Source organism: Acanthopagrus latus, chromosome 5 (genome assembly GCF_904848185.1).
Source record: "Acanthopagrus latus isolate v.2019 chromosome 5, fAcaLat1.1, whole genome shotgun sequence".
Lineage (NCBI taxonomy): Eukaryota > Metazoa > Chordata > Actinopteri > Spariformes > Sparidae > Acanthopagrus > Acanthopagrus latus.
The window spans coordinates 10,784,468-10,802,987 of record NC_051043.1 but is presented as its reverse complement, the minus strand read 5'-3'; the positions used below and the strand labels follow the sequence as shown (position 1 = coordinate 10,802,987).

At 40.6% G+C, this 18,520-nt stretch overlaps 2 protein-coding genes across 17 annotated transcripts in view; both read left to right on the top strand.

Moving 5' to 3' along the window:
- sv2ca (synaptic vesicle glycoprotein 2Ca) overlaps positions 1 to 16,457 on the top strand; it is a 39,414-nt gene extending 22,957 nt beyond the window's left edge. For 14 of the 15 annotated variants that reach the window (XM_037098154.1, XM_037098157.1, XM_037098155.1 and 11 more), the window contains 11 exons: positions 3,083 to 3,263; positions 4,270 to 4,421; positions 9,624 to 9,757; positions 10,246 to 10,335; positions 10,816 to 10,926; positions 11,008 to 11,096; positions 11,522 to 11,686; positions 12,188 to 12,321; positions 12,531 to 12,737; positions 12,981 to 13,140; positions 13,280 to 13,463. In XM_037098154.1, coding sequence (XP_036954049.1) covers positions 3,083 to 3,263; positions 4,270 to 4,421; positions 9,624 to 9,757; positions 10,246 to 10,335; positions 10,816 to 10,926; positions 11,008 to 11,096; positions 11,522 to 11,686; positions 12,188 to 12,321; positions 12,531 to 12,737; positions 12,981 to 13,140; positions 13,280 to 13,463 — 1,607 coding nt within the window. Of the gene's footprint in view, positions 1 to 3,082; positions 3,264 to 4,269; positions 4,422 to 9,623; positions 9,758 to 10,245; positions 10,336 to 10,815; positions 10,927 to 11,007; positions 11,097 to 11,521; positions 11,687 to 12,187; positions 12,322 to 12,530; positions 12,738 to 12,980; positions 13,141 to 13,279 lie in introns of all 15 variants that reach the window. The other variant, XM_037098151.1, reaches the window with a different exon arrangement.
- A 979-nt stretch (positions 16,458 to 17,436) lies between these two features.
- Positions 17,437 to 18,520, top strand: part of iqgap2 (IQ motif containing GTPase activating protein 2) — a 32,967-nt gene continuing 31,883 nt past the window's right edge. The window contains exon 1 of one of the 2 annotated variants that reach the window (XM_037097854.1): positions 17,437 to 17,794. In XM_037097854.1, the coding sequence (XP_036953749.1) occupies positions 17,749 to 17,794 (46 nt within the window). In that variant the 5' untranslated portion in view covers positions 17,437 to 17,748. Of the gene's footprint in view, positions 17,795 to 18,022; positions 18,041 to 18,520 lie in introns of those variants that run through there. The other variant, XM_037097855.1, reaches the window with a different exon arrangement.

The following is an 18,520-nucleotide window of genomic DNA, read 5'->3' as shown; positions in this document are numbered from 1 at the left end:
GAAATTTCTCGTGGGGCCAAAGGCACAAGTTTCTGTTTAAATATGTACAATATCTTTTTGACTTGGCAGGTTAATGCCACACTAACTACCTATTAGTCTTTTCGGTGATGAGGCAGAACTCATAATGTTACGGGAAGCCTGTGCTATTTTTGAATTATATTGCACCGCGGTACATTGTTCTCCTCCTCGCTGGCGCGGGCACTGCTGACATCATGCTCAGAGACACCGAGCAACAAGTCGGATGGAACATCAATAAATTCATTACATAATGGACTGTCCTTTTAGGGCTGTACTCATTACTCACTGGTGTTATTACTTTTTTTCAGAGGTCGTTAAAGTAGCAAGATTCAGAGGTCCTTTCTCTCCCTGTTTGGTGCCATTGTCTCTTATGACAAAAAGAAATAGCTGATTGTTTTTATGGAAAGTTGAGTGCTGAAACTAAATGAAAAGGCCTCTGGATGTTTGGATGCATGATAATTAAATGGGAGGCTAGTGGGTGTTTTTGTATGGGCACCTTATATCCAGCCATTTCTTAATGAAGCAACTATGAAGTGCGCGCACAGACTGATGACTCGCGTTAAATTTAGAAATTGAATTTATGACACCTTCAAGCGAGTATCTAGATGGCTGCCAAATGTGACAGATAGGCGGGTTTTGACCCCTGAAGCGAGGGAGTCAAACAGATATCTACTCACAGCAGAGGAGGGGAGACCTGACTGCAGATATTGCAGAGAGGGAAAATGCATCTTGCTATTAAGATTATTGTAATGGGATGAACAAAGTGTCCCTCCGGCTGAATCACATCACTCCATACATGACTGCCACTTACGCCGTTCTTTTCGGGTGGATTTATGGATGCAAATATCCTCTCTAAACACACTTTATGTTTGCGTGTCCACATACGACTGGATATGCATGAAGACAAAACATTAATAGATGTTAGTAAGCTATTCAGTGTTGGAACGGAATCCCCAGAAACAGAGAAGTGACATTTCTAAATAGAGAAGAGAAAAAAAAAACCCAGTTGGAGTGCAGCAGACACTGTGTATCCATGAAGGCTCCTAACCACACAATGCCACATGCAATGTAGACTAAAGCAGTAATAATAGGCTCCTCTCTCTGGAGCAGGATCATGATGATCAGAGGGAGAAATCAATGCTGTTTTGTTGGAGCATTGATCCCATTTGTGATGAAAGAGATTAGAAGAGAGCGGCAAGCCTTTTGTGAAGTCACCCCGTATTACTGTTCACATTCGTCTCCTCATTGATCAGAGCCTGTTTTCAGTCTCTTACACACTGTATTTACCTATCAGCGTTAGAGTCTTCTGGGTCCGAGGGTTTTTTATTTGATGTCAGGTTCACTGTCATCAGTCAGTGTTCCAATTTCCACGGTCCAGTCAGAGCAGTTGGAATACTTTCAGATTCAAGGGACAGTTTGAAAGATATTTAAAAAAAACATGTGAAGATACAACAGTGTCTCAAAGTCGTCCATGTACTGCACTGTGGAAATATTTACTGAAATTAGCATGCTAACCAGCTAGCCCTGATCCACCCTGTCCTATAATGCCACCTTGCAGTGTACTGCAAAAAGGGACAGTCTGATAGTCTCTGCAGTTTCAGCTAGCAGATATATACCAGCTGAATGTCAATAAACTGCAATAAAAACTTTAATGTGCATTTTCCTTACCAAACAGAAAAATGCAACCATACACCTCTTTTTTTTACCATGCTAACAGAAACTTAATTGCCTTCTTAACTCACCTTAAACGTAATTCAAACTCAAGCTCAAACTAAATAAAACTGACCAACATAGTCTGGTCTGTCTTTGCACAACCACCGATATCAAAATATCATCCTCAGTCAGTCTAGGAGGCCGTGTTCAGTCCCAGTTCGTGTCCAGGTGCGTTCACTCTTATGTCAGGCTGAACTTCTGGCCATATTTGACAAATTACACTTTTAATTTGAAAAACTGTACATGCAGCATCATATTCTTGTCATAGTGATTAAAGAAAGTATAGGTCTGAAGCTGAGGAATGTTTGTTTTACTACGGCACATTTTGAGTCGTATCAACACTTTAACTAGCATTCAGTTTTCCCCTTTTTAAAACATCGTGATCGCCTGTAAGTGTGAAGCTCGTTCAGTCCTTCAGCATGACTTCCAATTCACAGAGGAACCCTCAGCATTACTGGAAGCATGAGCTTAATGTTGCTCCATATTTTCATTTGACACTTCACCATTTGCCAGTGGAGGCACATTTAGAGGACACGATTCCTGAAACACTTCTTGGCTAAGAGTCAGTGCTGGAGAGTTTAGAGGGTGATATTTTCAAAATGTCATCCCCTAAGTTCACTTCCACTTCAATGAGAATTATTGTATTGGTGAAAGGTGATATTATGAGAATGAAAAACACAAATCTGTGAAGGTCATCACTTCATACTGATGGCAGGAGGGGAAAGTGAGTCTTCTTGCAGCTTTTTGAGGAAGACATAATTCTTCTTTGCCTGAAATAAAAATAGCTGCAGCAGAAAAAAATATTTGAAGCTCTGGTGTGATAGTCCATCGCCGTATGAATATGTTCATACATTATCATAACTTGATTAGATTTTTCTATCCCCACTCTTACAGTTTTGTTTTTAGTGGAAAAGCTATGGCAATATTATCTGCTTAAGCCTGAATAGCTTTCAAAGTTGGCAACTAGCTGGTGAACACAGCTCACACAATTAGCAGCTGAAGAGCTGGATATTTCCCTGAGGAGTTAGTGGAGACGGTAATCAGAGCTAATCGGAAAGTGAATATTTGACTGAATTGTGCTGGGTGGCCAGTAACTGCTGGATATGTAAATAGACAGCTGTGTGCTTAATTAAGCTAATTTTGTCAGGGTAATCTTGCAAATCATATGTAAAAAAAAAATACAGTGGGTGGTGACTCATTCGCAGCTGATGAGAGGACTGAATCATTTTCTATTTGGACCAATTCACCAAAACTTGGTTCAGTCTTAGAGTTACAAAAACGGGCAACCTCATGCAAACTTTTGCTCATGCTGATAAGTATAATGTTCACTCCCCATTCTCCCCTTTTCCAGGCAGTGTCATTTACCTGGGAATGATGGTGGGAGCGTTTTTCTGGGGCGGGATGTCCGACAAAGTAGGACGAAGACAGTGCCTCCTCATTTGCATGTCCACCAACGGCTTCTTCGCCTTCCTGTCGTCTTTTGTCCAGGGATACGGCTTGTTCCTCCTTTGCCGTCTCTTTGCGGGCTTCGGGTAAGTCTGACAACGTGGAGGTCGTTCTGGGGCCGATGAGGATCCCAAGCCATCAGTTCAAATGATTTCTGAAGAGTCAAGTTAAAACCTCAGAATCTCCTTCTTTTTGGATGATCTGAATATATAGTATATATTCAAAAAGTCTGCACCAGGAATCAGCATGAGCACAGAATTAATCTACTAATTAATGGTTGTTTCCATAGGCATGGTTGTAATTATTAGTCCCTTTTTTGACATCCACCAAATAATTGTTTATTGAATATTTATATTTGAGTATACTTAAAGCCTGTTTCTCTGTCACTGCTCTATCGAACATCTGAAAAGTAGTTTCTGGCTCTTACTATTTTCCAGCTGAATAAATGTCATCTCTTCCTACTGCTGCAATGCAGAGCAGCAAAAACTATTAACAGCCAACGAACCTCGACGTACATTCTTGCCATCTTAGAATTTCTAAAAATAACCAGTATGTGAGAATGAAAACTCATCCTCTTCCTGCATAGAAACGTGGCGTACACGTTGATTTATTATATCCTCACCCCTGGCAGTGTAACTGTTCCTTTCAGAGCTAATTCAGTAATTGCATCTGCATCACTCTCCCTGGAGACCTCTGGAGTTATTGAAAAGGCTGTCCACCTGCCAATGCAACCTGACTCATGAGGAACTGGCACTGACATTCTTTTTTTAACTAAGATAAAAATAAATAAATAAAAAAAAGATATGCTTAGTTGTGCATGTTTTTTTTCTTACTTGGTCTCTTTCTTAATCTAAGCAATGAAACCTTCAGTTTATTCTATTTAAATGTAAAACAATCCTAAAACACTTTATCAGTGTTCATGTGCAAATCTTCTTCAAGAGCAGGAACAAACACAGGGAACAAACTCAGGGAGTGGGACAAACCAATGCAAAAGCAATCGTGAAAGATACAAATAGAGTTGTGTTTCTGTCCTGGTTTGGCTTCTGTCTGCGTTACTCCCACTAACTTTCCCATCCTCTCTGGTTCTTGCAGGATAGGAGGTGCTGTGCCCATTGTCTTCTCCTTCTTTGCAGAGGTGTTGTCCCGGGAGAAAAGAGGAGAACACCTCAGCTGGTTGTGTATGTTCTGGATGATTGGAGAGATCTATGCGTCTGCTATGGCCTGGGCCATCATACCACACTACGGTGAGTTTAAGAGTTAAAAAAAAACAAAAACAGTACACTGCAGTTTTTGGATTGGGATCGAGCTTCATGATAACAAAAGAAAATCACATCTTTTGAAAGCCGAAACAGGATTACATTTAGCAGCACTGATGAGAAGCTTGTCAATGTGACTTTGTGTTAAGCTCCTGACTACAGGTTGCAAAACTCTAAGGCTTCCCCCACTGCTGCGGGCTGACGTGCTGGTTTCCCCACCATGAGAATCAATCACTTAATAGGTTTGAGTGGCTGCGGGCTGTGAGAGGCAGAGGTTAAGAGATTAACGTACGCATTGATAGCGTAGATGCATCCCGAAAGGGTGAAGTTGGGGCCCACGGGAGACACGGAGCTGTGATTTATGACAATACTGTGTTAGATATCAGCTGCACTCATCATGCAGAGAAAGGAAAAGAAGGGAATGAGCCATCTCCCCTCTTTTCCTGCTTTCTTAACCTGCTGTCCCTTCCTTTTACTGCCTCCCCTCTCCTCCTGTTTTGTACGCTCCCCGTCTCTCTGTCTAACTCTGTCCTTCCTTTTATTACCTCTCCTCTCTCCCCAGTCTCTGTCTCTGCAGAGTGTTCTTCTTGATCAAGCATAATTAGGTTTTTCTCCTTGCTCTAATAGGACAAAGCTACAGCTAGAGGTGATTTATGGCCAGACCATGCTTTAGCCAACCTGTGACGTCAGTGAGAGGGAGACAGTGTGTGTGTGTGTGTGTGTGTGTGTGTGTGTGTGTGTGTGTGTGTGTGTGCGTTAGTTGCTGTAAGCGGCAGGGATGATGTTTTACTGGGCTGCAGCCACATACCGGTCTTCCTCAAGGAAAATTGGAAGCAATAACATCTGACATTGTGAGAGGTCACTCGGGTTAACACGCGCACGCAGAAAGGCACATGAGAACACACATGCTGTAGTGTCCTATGAGTTTTTCTTACATGTAAGGAGATGCGCACGCACATGCACAAATACACACGCTGCTGTAGACCCGCTCACATGGATGTTCAGAGGCACACTGGCGAAAGACTCGCGAAACCCTCGGAACCCAGGACAAGTCTTCCTGAAGAAACTCTGCTGTCAGATCTGCTGATATCCTATTGAAGGGATGGTAGTGGCCTTACTTTGCTCTTATTCTCTCTGACACTCACTACTACTCTGCCTCTGCCTCTCTGAGAGGGAACTACGTGTCTTGCATACATACCCCGGTGTTCACCACTGGTTTTTATGTTCCCCCTAAAGTGCTGCAGTGCCTGCAACCAACAGTGCTCCAATGTGTCGGCAAAAAAAGGCCTCCTGCAGAGATGCTCTCATGTCTTTGAGAGAGCACATAAAGGTATCAGGTTATGATACAAGTGCCTCAGCACTGTTGTTGAACGCACCACTAGAACTCTCGTTTATCTTCCCGCTCGCTGACTGCTAATGTCTCCCAAAAGCCCCCTGCCAGACTCACAGCTGGGGCCCTGAAGGAGGTCTACTCGGCAGGCACAGTTCTTCTGACGGGAGAGTTTGATGAGTTACTCGCTGTCAGGCAAGCCGAAGACAAGAGTAACCTCAGTAGACACTCTTCAGATCTACAGATTAAAGATTAAATGTCCCCCGGTGAACTTCACATCGTTGTCAGTTATTTTTCACTCCTCTAATTATACCTCTTGAAAGGCATTAAGGCATTAAGGTGGATTAAGTAAATCAACCATTTAATTTAATGCTATCTATCTATCTATCTATCTATCTATCTATCTATCTATCTATCTATCTATCTATCTATCTATCTATCTATCTATCTATCTATCTATCTATCTATCTATGTTATTGAGGCCTGGGAGTAGTGTAGCTCTGCTGACTCATTCATCCATAGACTTAGTCAATTATGTACATAATCCCTGTAATGAGATTTCCAATGGCATGGGTGAAACACTAACCCTGAGGGGCAGGAAGCCACGCTACATTTCTGTAGAAAAGGCAATCACTGCCGAACAACTCCTTCCCTTTCTCTCTGTCTCTCTCTCTTTAAGTTACTCTGTCTCTTTCTGCCTTGACTTCTCTCTCTCTCACTCTGAGTCACTCCAGCCACACACACACATACGCACACGCACACACACACACACACACACACACACACACACACACACACACACACACACACACACACACACACACACACACACACAAACACAAGGAGAAAGACAGGGAAATAAATAAAGGGACTCAGAGAAATACACACAGACGAGACATCGTCTACGAAAGTCATTACTCCTACTGCCCAACAAAAGACACTATGAGAGTGAAACCCAATCATAGACTCATTGCCAGTGTGTATTGTCGAGGGTATAAGATTGTTACTCAGTGCAAAAAATCTATCTCTGTAATATATATATATATATATATATATATATATATATATATATATATATATAGATAGATAGATAGATAGATAGATAGATAGATAGATAGATACAATGGTTTTCTCTGCTACCTTTTCCCTCTGCAGATTTTTGCTTCACATTTACCCTTTCTGTATTTGATCACTGATTTCTGCTCTCCACTGAGACATTTCCATCTCTCTGGTCTCTGGATGCATGTACACCACTTACGACAGCCGCCCACCCCCCCTTTTTGGAAAATAGTTGTTTTTAGCTGTTGATGTGTGTTGCTTTCAAAGCTGGATTTTAATATGCTGTGAGATTACTTCCAAGCAGCCGTTTTCTGGCATAACCATTAGTGTTAACCCCCTCCCCACCCCCTGACTCCCCTCCTACGCTTGTTGATGGATAATGCTGCTATTCCCTTTGGAGCAGCATCTCCATGAGGCACGATCTGTCGAGAAACGTGGGAGGTCACGACTGACACGGCAACCCCGTTCTGTGCTTCCACCCAAAAAAGTCTATGAGAGCACAGACACAGATCTATATGCAGTACATTTGTGCTTCCATCCTGGCTGTTTTTTGGCATACTTTTACACTATAAACCTGTAAATGTTTTTTATACGTGGACTACCTGTGTTATGCTTTCTTTTCCCTCTGACTTGTCTAGAAAAGCATTTTGTGAAATTACAATATAAAAAGTGCCTCCCTACACTAACCCTTGCAGAGAAAAAGGCAAATTTATTGCATGTGATTCTCCATGTAAGTTTGTGTATTAGCGTGATAATGTGTGTGGGTGGGTTAGCAGTATCATGGCATCATGTCAACTCCATCAGTATCATCTGTATATGATCATTCCTTTTAGCAATTTTCTGCTTTTTCTACATCAGTACCATTTTTCTGTATGCGTGCACTCCCCACCACCCCCACCTTTGTGAGAGTGTCTCTGCATGTGTGTATGTGTGTGTGTGTGTGTGTGTGTGTGTGTGTGTCGGTGTGTACATGTTACAATGATTAATGAGTTTAGGAGAGTGCCTGTGGGCTGAGATCAGGTGCAACAAGATTTAACTTAGCAGAAAACACTCAATTCCTTTCCTACACATTCAATTAACCCGTCCCTGTGCACTTCTCTCAGCTCCCTCTGCAGAGCCATTCATCTCTGAGCTAACACATCACTCTGCTCCAGCTGCAGAGTGCTCTCGTTTAAATGCCATCTTTTATTTGCGGCCCCTTTTTTGTTTGCTATATAAGATTCACACGTTGGAATCAGCCTCTCAGATCAGGTGGCCCCCTTTGACAGGGATGTACAGTTGTATCTACACTGCAGCTTGTATTATTTAGTAACTGTCTCCATCATTTTGAGACTTATTAAGTTATCCTATTTGCTTTAATTATGCCCCTGTGAGCTGAAGATTGACTAAATAGCCACCTGATGGCTTCAAATGGTGCAATGAACATTAGTGTATTATTCATCAATTAGACACACTGTGAATGGTGCTCTGGTCTGAGAACCAGGCAGTCACGGCCAGATATGTTAAATCAATTGGCTTAGTTTGCAGAAAAATAATCATTTGAAGGATAACCTTAATGTTTTAGATAACAGTAAGACACCAACACATACCTTTATCTGAATATTACTCTGAATATTAACTAAACAATACCATCAGGTTCAAAGCAGCATCAGAGTATGTTAAATAGAAGTTTGGCAGTTTGATTTGGTAGCTTTTATTAGTTAGTAGTTCAAACCACTAAAACAATAGATCAAATGATGTAATTTTTTAATTATTTATATTGTACAATGCATCACTCACAGTGATGAACCGAGTAGCATCACCTGGGGCTGCAGTGCGCTTATGTACAGTAGAGAAACAGTGTACAGAGTTTTCAGCCGGTTTTAGTTCCCTGTTTTGGTATTGTTACTTCTTGTACCTTGATATAGTTTAAGTCTTAGTGTTTGTTTTAAGTGTATGTTTTTAAGCATTTTGATGCTCTCGTCTTCTTTGTTATGTACAGTTACCTTCATTACAGGTGAAACCCTTTGGACTGGGAATGAATTGCATACAATCTGTTTCTTCCAAGAACCAGCAAGGTCCGATATTAACGTGACTGACACAGAACAGTACTGAATGCAACGTGATTCTTATCAATTGTACAACAAGTTAAGTGGCTAAATCAACCACTTAAGAATAGATATTTTTGGGCAATGTTATGTGCGTTATTATGCAGATGCATATGGGTCACTGAGACTTTGCAATAAGATAGTGATAAGTTAATTTCTTAATTTGCCTATTTTACATGTTATTGTTCTGTCTTAATAATTTGACAAAAAATTTAATTTCATCATAGTTAATGTTTTCTGTGGTTCCTGTCATTCAGTTTTACTTGGGTTCATCTTGAAAAAATGGTCATCAAAGAATTTTCAGTGACAAAATGAACACTGCCAGCTTTGTTTCTGGCTGGAACAGACCCAGTTAACGCTGCGAGAGAAGAATTATTCTTGCAACACGAATTCATGTTTATTAAAAAGCAGAGGTTAGACAATATGTATTGGACTTGAATTCATTGGTTTCCCCACGTCTGCTGCGTAAATTAGATCTGCTTGCTGGAACAACAATTCACCACTTAAATGCTATACAGGGATGATATTACAAGGTTGCCATTACTGCTTGTTATGCTGCCCCCATGTGGCCCAAAAACACAACATAATGACCATAATTATGTTGCATTTTTAGCTATCAAACTTTTTACACATCAGTTTACTAGACTTGTATACAGCTTTACAAACCACTTCCAAGACCTGATTTTCATTAGTGTTGTTTGCCACCACTTGCAGGTTGGAGTTTCAGTATGGGGTCAGCGTACCAGTTCCACAGCTGGAGGGTGTTTGTGGTCGTCTGTGCCCTGCCCTGTGTTTGTGCTGTGGTGGCACTCACCTTCATGCCCGAAAGTCCCAGGTTCTACCTTGAGGTAATGGTATTTTCCTTGATTATAACAGCCAAAGAAGTAATAACACTGAAACTGTTGCAATGTCTCCCCTCAACACTGTGCTGTCTGAGGGTGCTGTGCCATTGTCACCACGTGTTCACGCTTATCATTTTCACATTCAACATCTCTAGAATAATCCATCAGGCATATTGAGAGTACTTGGACATTTTCCAACAGATGTTCGATCGGACCAAACAGTGTGAGTCACTCAAAACTGTTGGAGGAGGGCTTATACTTATCCCCAACAAATAGAGGCCTGGAGATCCGTGACAGTATGATTAGCCTTTGAAGCAAAATGAGTCACTCTTGTCGTGACGCTCATCATTTTGACCCATCTTTGAGAAATCAAAGAACTTTTTACATGTGCAGTATACACAGTTTTAAACGTGGAACTGATGCTGTCCCTGAGTAAGTGAGACAGGTGCTGATCCCATGAATTTATCTCGTCCTCTCCCTTTCCCTGCTGTCAGGTAGGGAAGCATGATGAAGCCTGGATGATCCTCAAACAGATCCACGACACCAACATGAGAGCGCGTGGGCAACCGGAGAAAGTCTTCACCGTGAGTGTTTGTTTCTGCTGTGCGCTGTCTTGGCAGGGTTTCCTGATGCTTAAGAAGGCAAAGAGGCTTATATCCTGCCACAGCTGGGACAGGTTTTAATGCTTTCACCATGCAGGATCATATCTGAATTATGAAGGTTCTGAAAGCTGTTTTATGTCGTTCAGGCTTATTTGCTGCGTGAGCTGCACTCTGGGAAAGCCTCTTAGTCAACACGTTTCTTGAATTGATCATGTACTGTACAGTATTACACAATGTTTACATTTGCTGTTTTGATTCTGAGGTGGTTTTTATTAACAGATATCATGTGCTTATATATTATATATTACATATATATCAGATAATCAAATACAAAACAGACAAGAGAAAGATCCATGAATTGTGTAACATGTGATTTCAAGAAAATGAGAGTAGAATGTAATGAATGTACTTTATCTACACCTGTTGTATAATCATAATTTTCCTTCTTTCATTATTTCCCAGGTAAACAGGATCAAGATCCCCAAACAGCTGGATGAACTGGTGGAAATGGAGTCAGAGTCGGGCAACCCAGTTTCCAAATTTTTCTTTAGGATAAAAGCTGAAATACAGGGGGTAAAATATGTTCACTTCTATTTACTAAGCCACATTTCTATTGTTGTCACATAGAGTTTAACAAGTATCATTTCTCTTTAGATCTACCTGAATCTCATGAAGTGCTTCAACTACCCTATGCGAGAAAACATGACCCGACTAGCCATAGTGTGGTTCACACTGTCCTTTGGGTGAGCTTCTTTCTGATGTCATTGGTGCCATGGATGAGTCACACAAGTTTAATTTTACCACTCATATAATAGCACTAGGTGATCAGGCTTTTTGGTCACATTGCGTTTACTTTCGTCTCGATCTGTGTGCCGTGCAGAAGTTGCATGGTCTCGAAATCAATCACAGTCTGCGGATCAATACCGGTCCATTGCTGTCACAGTGGGAGAAAAGATAGGAGTGACAGCAGCCAGAGATTGAAAAACACCCTGAAATCACTCTGTAAAATCAAACAAAAACAACAACTGTCTGCTGGTCTTCTCTCTGCCTGTGTCTGGCTGCAAATTTAAGAGTGCATCTATCAACGTTTTAGCCAGATCTTGCTCTAAAATCAACATTAATGGCTGATGAATTTATTTCTGATATCACTGTTTCCCTCTGATTGCAGGTATTACGGCCTGTCAGTCTGGTTCCCTGATGTCATCAAACACCTTCAGGCAGATGAGTACGCCTCCAAAGTGAAGATCTACAGCAATGAACGCATCGAAGACTTCACCTTCAACTTTACCTTGGAGAACCAGATACACAAAAATGGCCTCTTCATCAATGACAGGTAGGAAAAGTCAATTTACCAGCACCATTAGTGGATTATGTTAAATTTGTAGGTGTCACACCTATCATATTAATATTTTTACAAAACTTTACATTTCAATTTTTTTAAATTTGTGTCGTGACAGAACTGTGGTTGAGGTCTGGTTGGGTGTAGGTACAAGAACCACTTGATCAAAGTTAGGAAAATATAATTATAATAATAATTGATTAATAATAATTAAATTATTATTAATTAATTATTATTATAATAATTAATAATAATTAAATATCCAGTTTTGTTGACACAGAAATTGCATCAAAATATCCCAACATTATTGACATATTGATATTTTAGGTATGAAACATGCCAGTTTTGCATGATTTGCAGAAACATACGATGCCTGTATTTATTCTGGTGACTGGGCAATACAAACAAGAAGATTTGGGATCAAGAATGGTTAGATGTTACTACACTGCAGTTAAAATGATACTAAACTCTAACAATTACACTGTGCTTCTTCAGATTCATCAATATGAAGCTGAAGTCTGTCACTTTCATTGACTCTACCTTTCGTAACTGCTACTTTGATGATGTGACATCGGTGGGCTCCTTCTTCCGTAACTGTACTTTCATCGACGCTTTCTTCTTCAACACAGGTGAGATGTTGGGATGAAAGATCCTTAGACTCTTACTCTGACATAAATACAGAGCTACAGCAGTACGTTTTTCTGTCTTAGATTCATCAGCTACAGTTGTGTCAAAGTGAAAAAGAACATTCTCAAACAGCCGTGAGACGAGACAGCAGCATACTGCATTGTGATTGATTGTTGCCAAGTCGTATTTTCTTTTTGTGTTCTTTGGCCAGACGTCGACGAATCCAAGTTGATAGATGGCACAGAGGTGGTCAACAGCACATTCACCCACAACAAGATAGGATGCCAGATGACGTTTGATGATGACTACAGCGCTTACTGGGTTTACTTCATCAATTTCCTTGGGACTCTGGCTGTTCTGCCCGGCAACATTGTGTCTGCCCTTCTCATGGACAAAATTGGGCGTCTGTCCATGTTAGGTAAGAGTGGAGGCTGTAAGAGTAAGGTTCATGTTAGTGTGTGCACTTGAATAATTGTTTTCCCACATGGACTGTTGGATGTTGAAATGATTCACGCTTTGGCTGAGGCATCCATCATTGAGTATGAGAGGCGATTTTTATTAGGCTCGATGATTTAGTTGAACATCAGTCACCTGAATGTCGCTTAGCACTAACTCTCGCTCCTTCGCTCTTTCCCTTTGTGTGCCTGTATATGTCAATCAGGCGGCTCTATGGTCCTCTCAGGCATCAGCTGTTTCTTCCTGTGGTTTGGCACCAGTGAGTCCATGATGATTTTCATGCTGTGCCTTTACAATGGCCTGAGCATCTCTGCCTGGAACTCTTTGGATGTGGTCACAACTGAGTCATTCCCTACTGTCAGGAGGTGAGTACAATGCTGGCTTACATAGTTGTTAGGATTTAAGTATAATTGGACTGACATGCGCAAAGAAACACAGAGGTGATTCCATCAACTTTAGCACATTTTCACTCTTCTCTGCCTCCTCCTGATTTCTCCTCCCCAGAGGAACTGGCTTTGGGTTCTGCAACGCTCTGTGTAAGCTGGCTGCAGTGTTGGGGAACCTGATCTTTGGCTCTCTTGTTGGCATCACAAAGGCCATCCCCATCCTCATGGCCTCGTCTGTGCTCGTCGGGGGAGGCCTGGTTGGACTCCGTTTGCCTGACACCAGGGCGAATGTCCTCATGTAACACCAGCTTGGGGTCATCAGTTCGGATGCAACCTGGACAGAACCTGGGTGAATCCAAGAAGAAACCCAGGGAGTGTTGAGCAGGGAGTGCAGATGGCTTGGTACACACATATTCAACAGTATTAATCACATTGCGCTTGTGTTTCACTTTTATTACACAAATCAAATCAGTAGATTCCTCACTGGTCAACAATAAGCCCATTTTGTGAATGTACTGTCAGGAGACTTTACATGAGAGAGATGGGAGTTTGCACAGGTTTTGGCACTGAGACTTCAGTGAAGTTTGCTCAGTGACAGGTCGCACTATCCAGCTGCAGTCATAACCTTATGTCGAGTCACTGCATGGCTAAAGCTCAAAGCTTTTAATATTGATACAGTCTTATTAAGACAAGCCAGATGGGGAGAAAAGTGAAAAACAAGCTGTAATGAGCACAGCCAACCTGCTGTGTGACAACGTAGGGAATAGATGATCAGACAGAGCGGTCACACGACACAGCTGTATGACAGCTGGCTTGCCCACAGGACCTGCATACACAGGACATGTTGTAGACCGTGTTCAGGATGTCAACATACGCGAATACACTTATAAAAGCCACACACAGATACACTTTGTGTGCAAACACAGACTGATACTCGCATATACCCCCACTTTCTTCCCCGCAAAACAGCATTTTGCTCAACATGACATTTGCTCAGACATCTGCAACCTTTTCGAAGCAGATAATTCACATAAGACACCAAGCCCTTTGCATTTCCTGCCCAGCCAACCAAGAATCAAATGGCCATATTGAAAAACTGTATTTCTTGTACCAATAATTGTATATAGTGTTGGTATAAGGCTGTTAATTATATTTTCTGTTGAGTTAAAATGGTGAATTTTTCATTTAATCCAAATGTTGTCACTCCAGGTTCCCTTCCATGTGTTATAGTACTGAACAAAGGCTCTCTGATGAGTGCTCCTTCTGATTTAGCTTTGTGTTGAATTTTGCTTGTGGCAGTGACATCGATAATGACATGTCATGCTGCTTCCTTTCAAAAATACTGAATGGCCTTTTTTTTTAAATGTGCCTCTCCTTAACTGGAGCAGTCTGCTCGTAGTTGTGTGGAGTCCGAAGGTCATGAGGAATAGCAGTAACTGAATAGGAAGTAAATAGATAAAATAATCATGGCGTTTTTGTGTATATATGTGAAAAATGTGGCCAATACCGTATTTTGTTAGGGTGTGAATTTACTCCACACCTCATCTATTTTGTTTAGCAGCCATGTTTTTTGTGAGCCTTTTCCTATCCTGAATAGCAAAAATCAATTTGTTACTAGAGGTAACAAAGAATCATCAAATGGTGTATGTTACCATGTATGACCAAACACCTCATTATGAGGGCTAATTGGTGCCAGATGTTGAGATGTCTCATAAGGACACTGTTTGGCTTCTTATCTTATATTATTTGGAAAAAAAAAAACAACAACAAAAAAAAACCCAGAATATAGTATGTTAACTGTTATTTTTACATATTATAATAGTTACATTTGAAGATGTGAAACAAATACAAAAATAAGATGATAATTTTGAATTCTGTCATTTGTTTTGACTTGACTTTGACTAGTCTAAAATCTAATTTTGCCATAACCTCACACTTGAAAACATGACCTACCTTGTAAAAGATTTCATGTATCTTGTCTTTCAACATTGGAACCTCAATGCTTACTGCTAAAGATAATGATAATAATATAATGTTGCAAAGTGTTAAAATACCTCTAAAAGTTAAAATTGTGATTTACAGTTTTCAGATCTATCTGACATAACAATTCAGTTGCTCTCAGCCTTTTGTGGATTGTATTTTCTGTGGCTTACAGCCAGTGTCCTCCTGCTTTTTTTTCTGTATTTGTGGTATCTGTGATTGCAGCGTAGAGGTAGTTTGCCCTTGCACTGCAGCTGGCTCTGTTTAGGCTACTCAACAACAACAACAAATACAGGCTTCCAAAATGGTACTGTACATGTGCATCCATTTCCATTTATTCAACTTTTTCTCCGATTTTGTAAAATCATTTGGAAAGAAATAAAAAACATGTCGCTATTGTGCAACAGATATTTTTCACCATGTGATTTCAATATTCCTGAAGCAAACGAATGGGATCCAGATTCTAAATAAATGCACTGATATAGAAAGTAATGACTTTCCCCAAGTGTCAGTTCAATGCTGCTGACTGTTGCCATTAGCATGAAAGACAGAGGGAGTGATCTGTATGGTTCTGGATGTGTTCAAACCTTAATTGGAGGCAGATCTACCTGTTGTGTTATGTTGGAGAGAAATTATATTTCCTGTTTCATTTGAGGTATTTTGGGTATTGCTTACTGTATATGTACTGTATTCATGTGTGTGTGAGTGTGTATACAAGAGAGGGTACTGTGTGTGTGTGTGTGTGTGTGTGTGTGTGTGTGTGTGTGTGGATGCATGAGTGTAAATAATGTACATATCAAAGCTGATATTGGTGAACTTCTGGGTTATATATGTATAAGCTACTTGAGTCATGTGTCTCCTGCTTTGTCCAAGCGAAGTCAGTCTACTGTGTCACTGTTGTACATCTCTGTGTGTCCTTGGCCTTAAGCTCCTATTCACCTGCTACTCTCTCTGTGTGTATGTGTGTGTGTGTGTGCTCAAATTGCATGTATGTAAGAAAATTTATGTTTCTTTTGTGCTCAACTTTGTGTTCTTATTGTAAATTACTCTGGCAAAAAATGATGGCAATATTCTGATTTTTGTTGAGGAAAAATGTGAATGTATCTCTCTTGTAAGTTCTGTTCTACCATTTTATGGAGGTAATCAAATGTATGTGGAGAATAAAGTTGTGTGTTTTATTGTAAAGGGCCTGCCGGTCATTGGATGGCTGAGCTGTATGTTCAGAGGTCCGAAAGTGTGAAAATATGTGAAGAAATATTTGCCAAATGATGCCATGTGAATAATGTTAGAAACTGGAAAGGCAGAGATTGCAGACTGTGCTGCTTTTGAACATATATACAATAAAATTTATGTTCTCTAGCATTTTATGTTGTGCTTTTTGTTTCACAACCCTCAAACTCAGGATAAGAGCCATCTCCACACTCCTTCCCTATGTACTGTATAACATCAATCCACTTACCTATTTTAAACCTAGATGAATCCTAATGTTGCAGTGTTCCTAACAAACACACAATCGAACAAAAATGTGTGCAGGCAAAGTCTTGCAGAACTTTCCTCCTTATTAATGTAGTGTACTTGCATGTGTTCACAGGCAACTAATAATGTAATGAAAATTATGATATAGAGGAGTGCAATATAAGCAGCCCATTCAGTTTTTGTTGTAATGGTTAAGGATGTTCTGGAGGCTGTTGGTGTATTGTGGTGCTGTGATGCTAAACACAAACAAACAAAGACACAAAACATTCAAAAACACCAGAGGGTTGAGTATAAGTGTAAGAGAGACCAATATAGTGTGCATTCATCACCTCAGACTTATGCTGCCACCTAGTGGATACATCATTGGAATTATTAAATAGGACAGTTAAATACTTTTGGCTATTACTTTATTTATTTATTTATTTATTTATTTATTTATTTATTTATTTATTAAAATAACTGACCATAGTAACTGGCATAATTTTATATCAGGGGTCTTCAGAGACAACAAGTCCACACCAAGGTTTGTTATGCAACATTGTGTTTTATGTTGCATAACAAACCTAAAATACATGTATATTATTTTAAAATAAATAAATAAATAATAAATATATATATATATATATATATATATATATATATATATATATATATATATATATATATATATATATATATATATATATATATATATATATATATATAGTGACGCGCCGGTATTTTCCCGGTGTTTCCCGGCGGCAGTGAATGCAGCTTGAGCCACCTTTCGACCAGCAGGTGGTGCAAGGTGCTAAAAGTGCATCTCCTGTCCCGTCAATCATTTCACCTCTGAGCCCAGCGGGAGCAGCGAGATAACACAAACACTTTGTTCACGAGGCAGGCCAAACAAGTGCTCACCATGGGGATAGTCTGCCGCGACCGACAGTCGGTGCTTTCATGAAACTTTCTGAAGTCCGTCGTGCCCCATTTTCGGCATTTTTTTTTCTGCTTCCAGTTACTTTACTCATATCAGTATATCCTGTGAGGCTGCTGGCTGGCTGGCTGGCTGACTGACTGCTGGCTGACTGCTGTAACGTTAGCTGAAGTTATTTCCAGTTCACACGAGTTCACGAGTGGAGGAAGCGACGCAAGATGTACCATGAAGAAACTTCCACTTTGCAGAAGCCACGCTATGGGAGTAAGTGGCGCGTCTTTTCTAAGCTGTAGTGCCGTAAAACTCTGGTGTCTGCTCGGTTGTGAGGCTCAGAGGATGAAATTGTTAAGCTAACGTCAAGTGCCATGTCAGGGACGTTTGATGAGCAGCAGGTGGGTGAGCAGCACCTGGCTCCCTCTGAGCGACAGGATGACTTCAGTAGGTGTGGCAGCCCCCGACAAAATGGCAAAATAGAGGGGAAACTGGTCAGAGAGTGAACAACGTGTCTGGGTGAGGTTTTTAGTCAAACTGGTCGTTACTTTAAAGCTGTACAAAGTTCAGTGTTCAGAATTTAGGACCACGGCCGTTGACTCAGTAAGGTTTTTGAATTGTAACTTTTCCTCCAGACTGTCCTCAACTGCACCACAGTTGCTATTTATCATCTATCTATTTATTTAATCGTGGTAGGCAAGCATATCAGCCTGTCTACACACAAGGCATTTTCTCATAGGTTAACCATTAACTTGGGATTTTGCTGCTGTTGAGAAATATATCACTGACTCAGTAAGTGTGTCAAGATTGTAACTGTGCTCAGTGGCTCATGTAAAAAGACTGCAACATTCCTCACCAAGTTAGAGGCAACTTTATGTATCTTGTCACTGACCAACATCTGAGGGCAAAGTGCAGCTGAAAGAGATAACACCACTCAATTGTCATCACTGCAATCTTTCTGCCTCTGACTCGTCCCATTGAATTTTATTGACCAGCTCT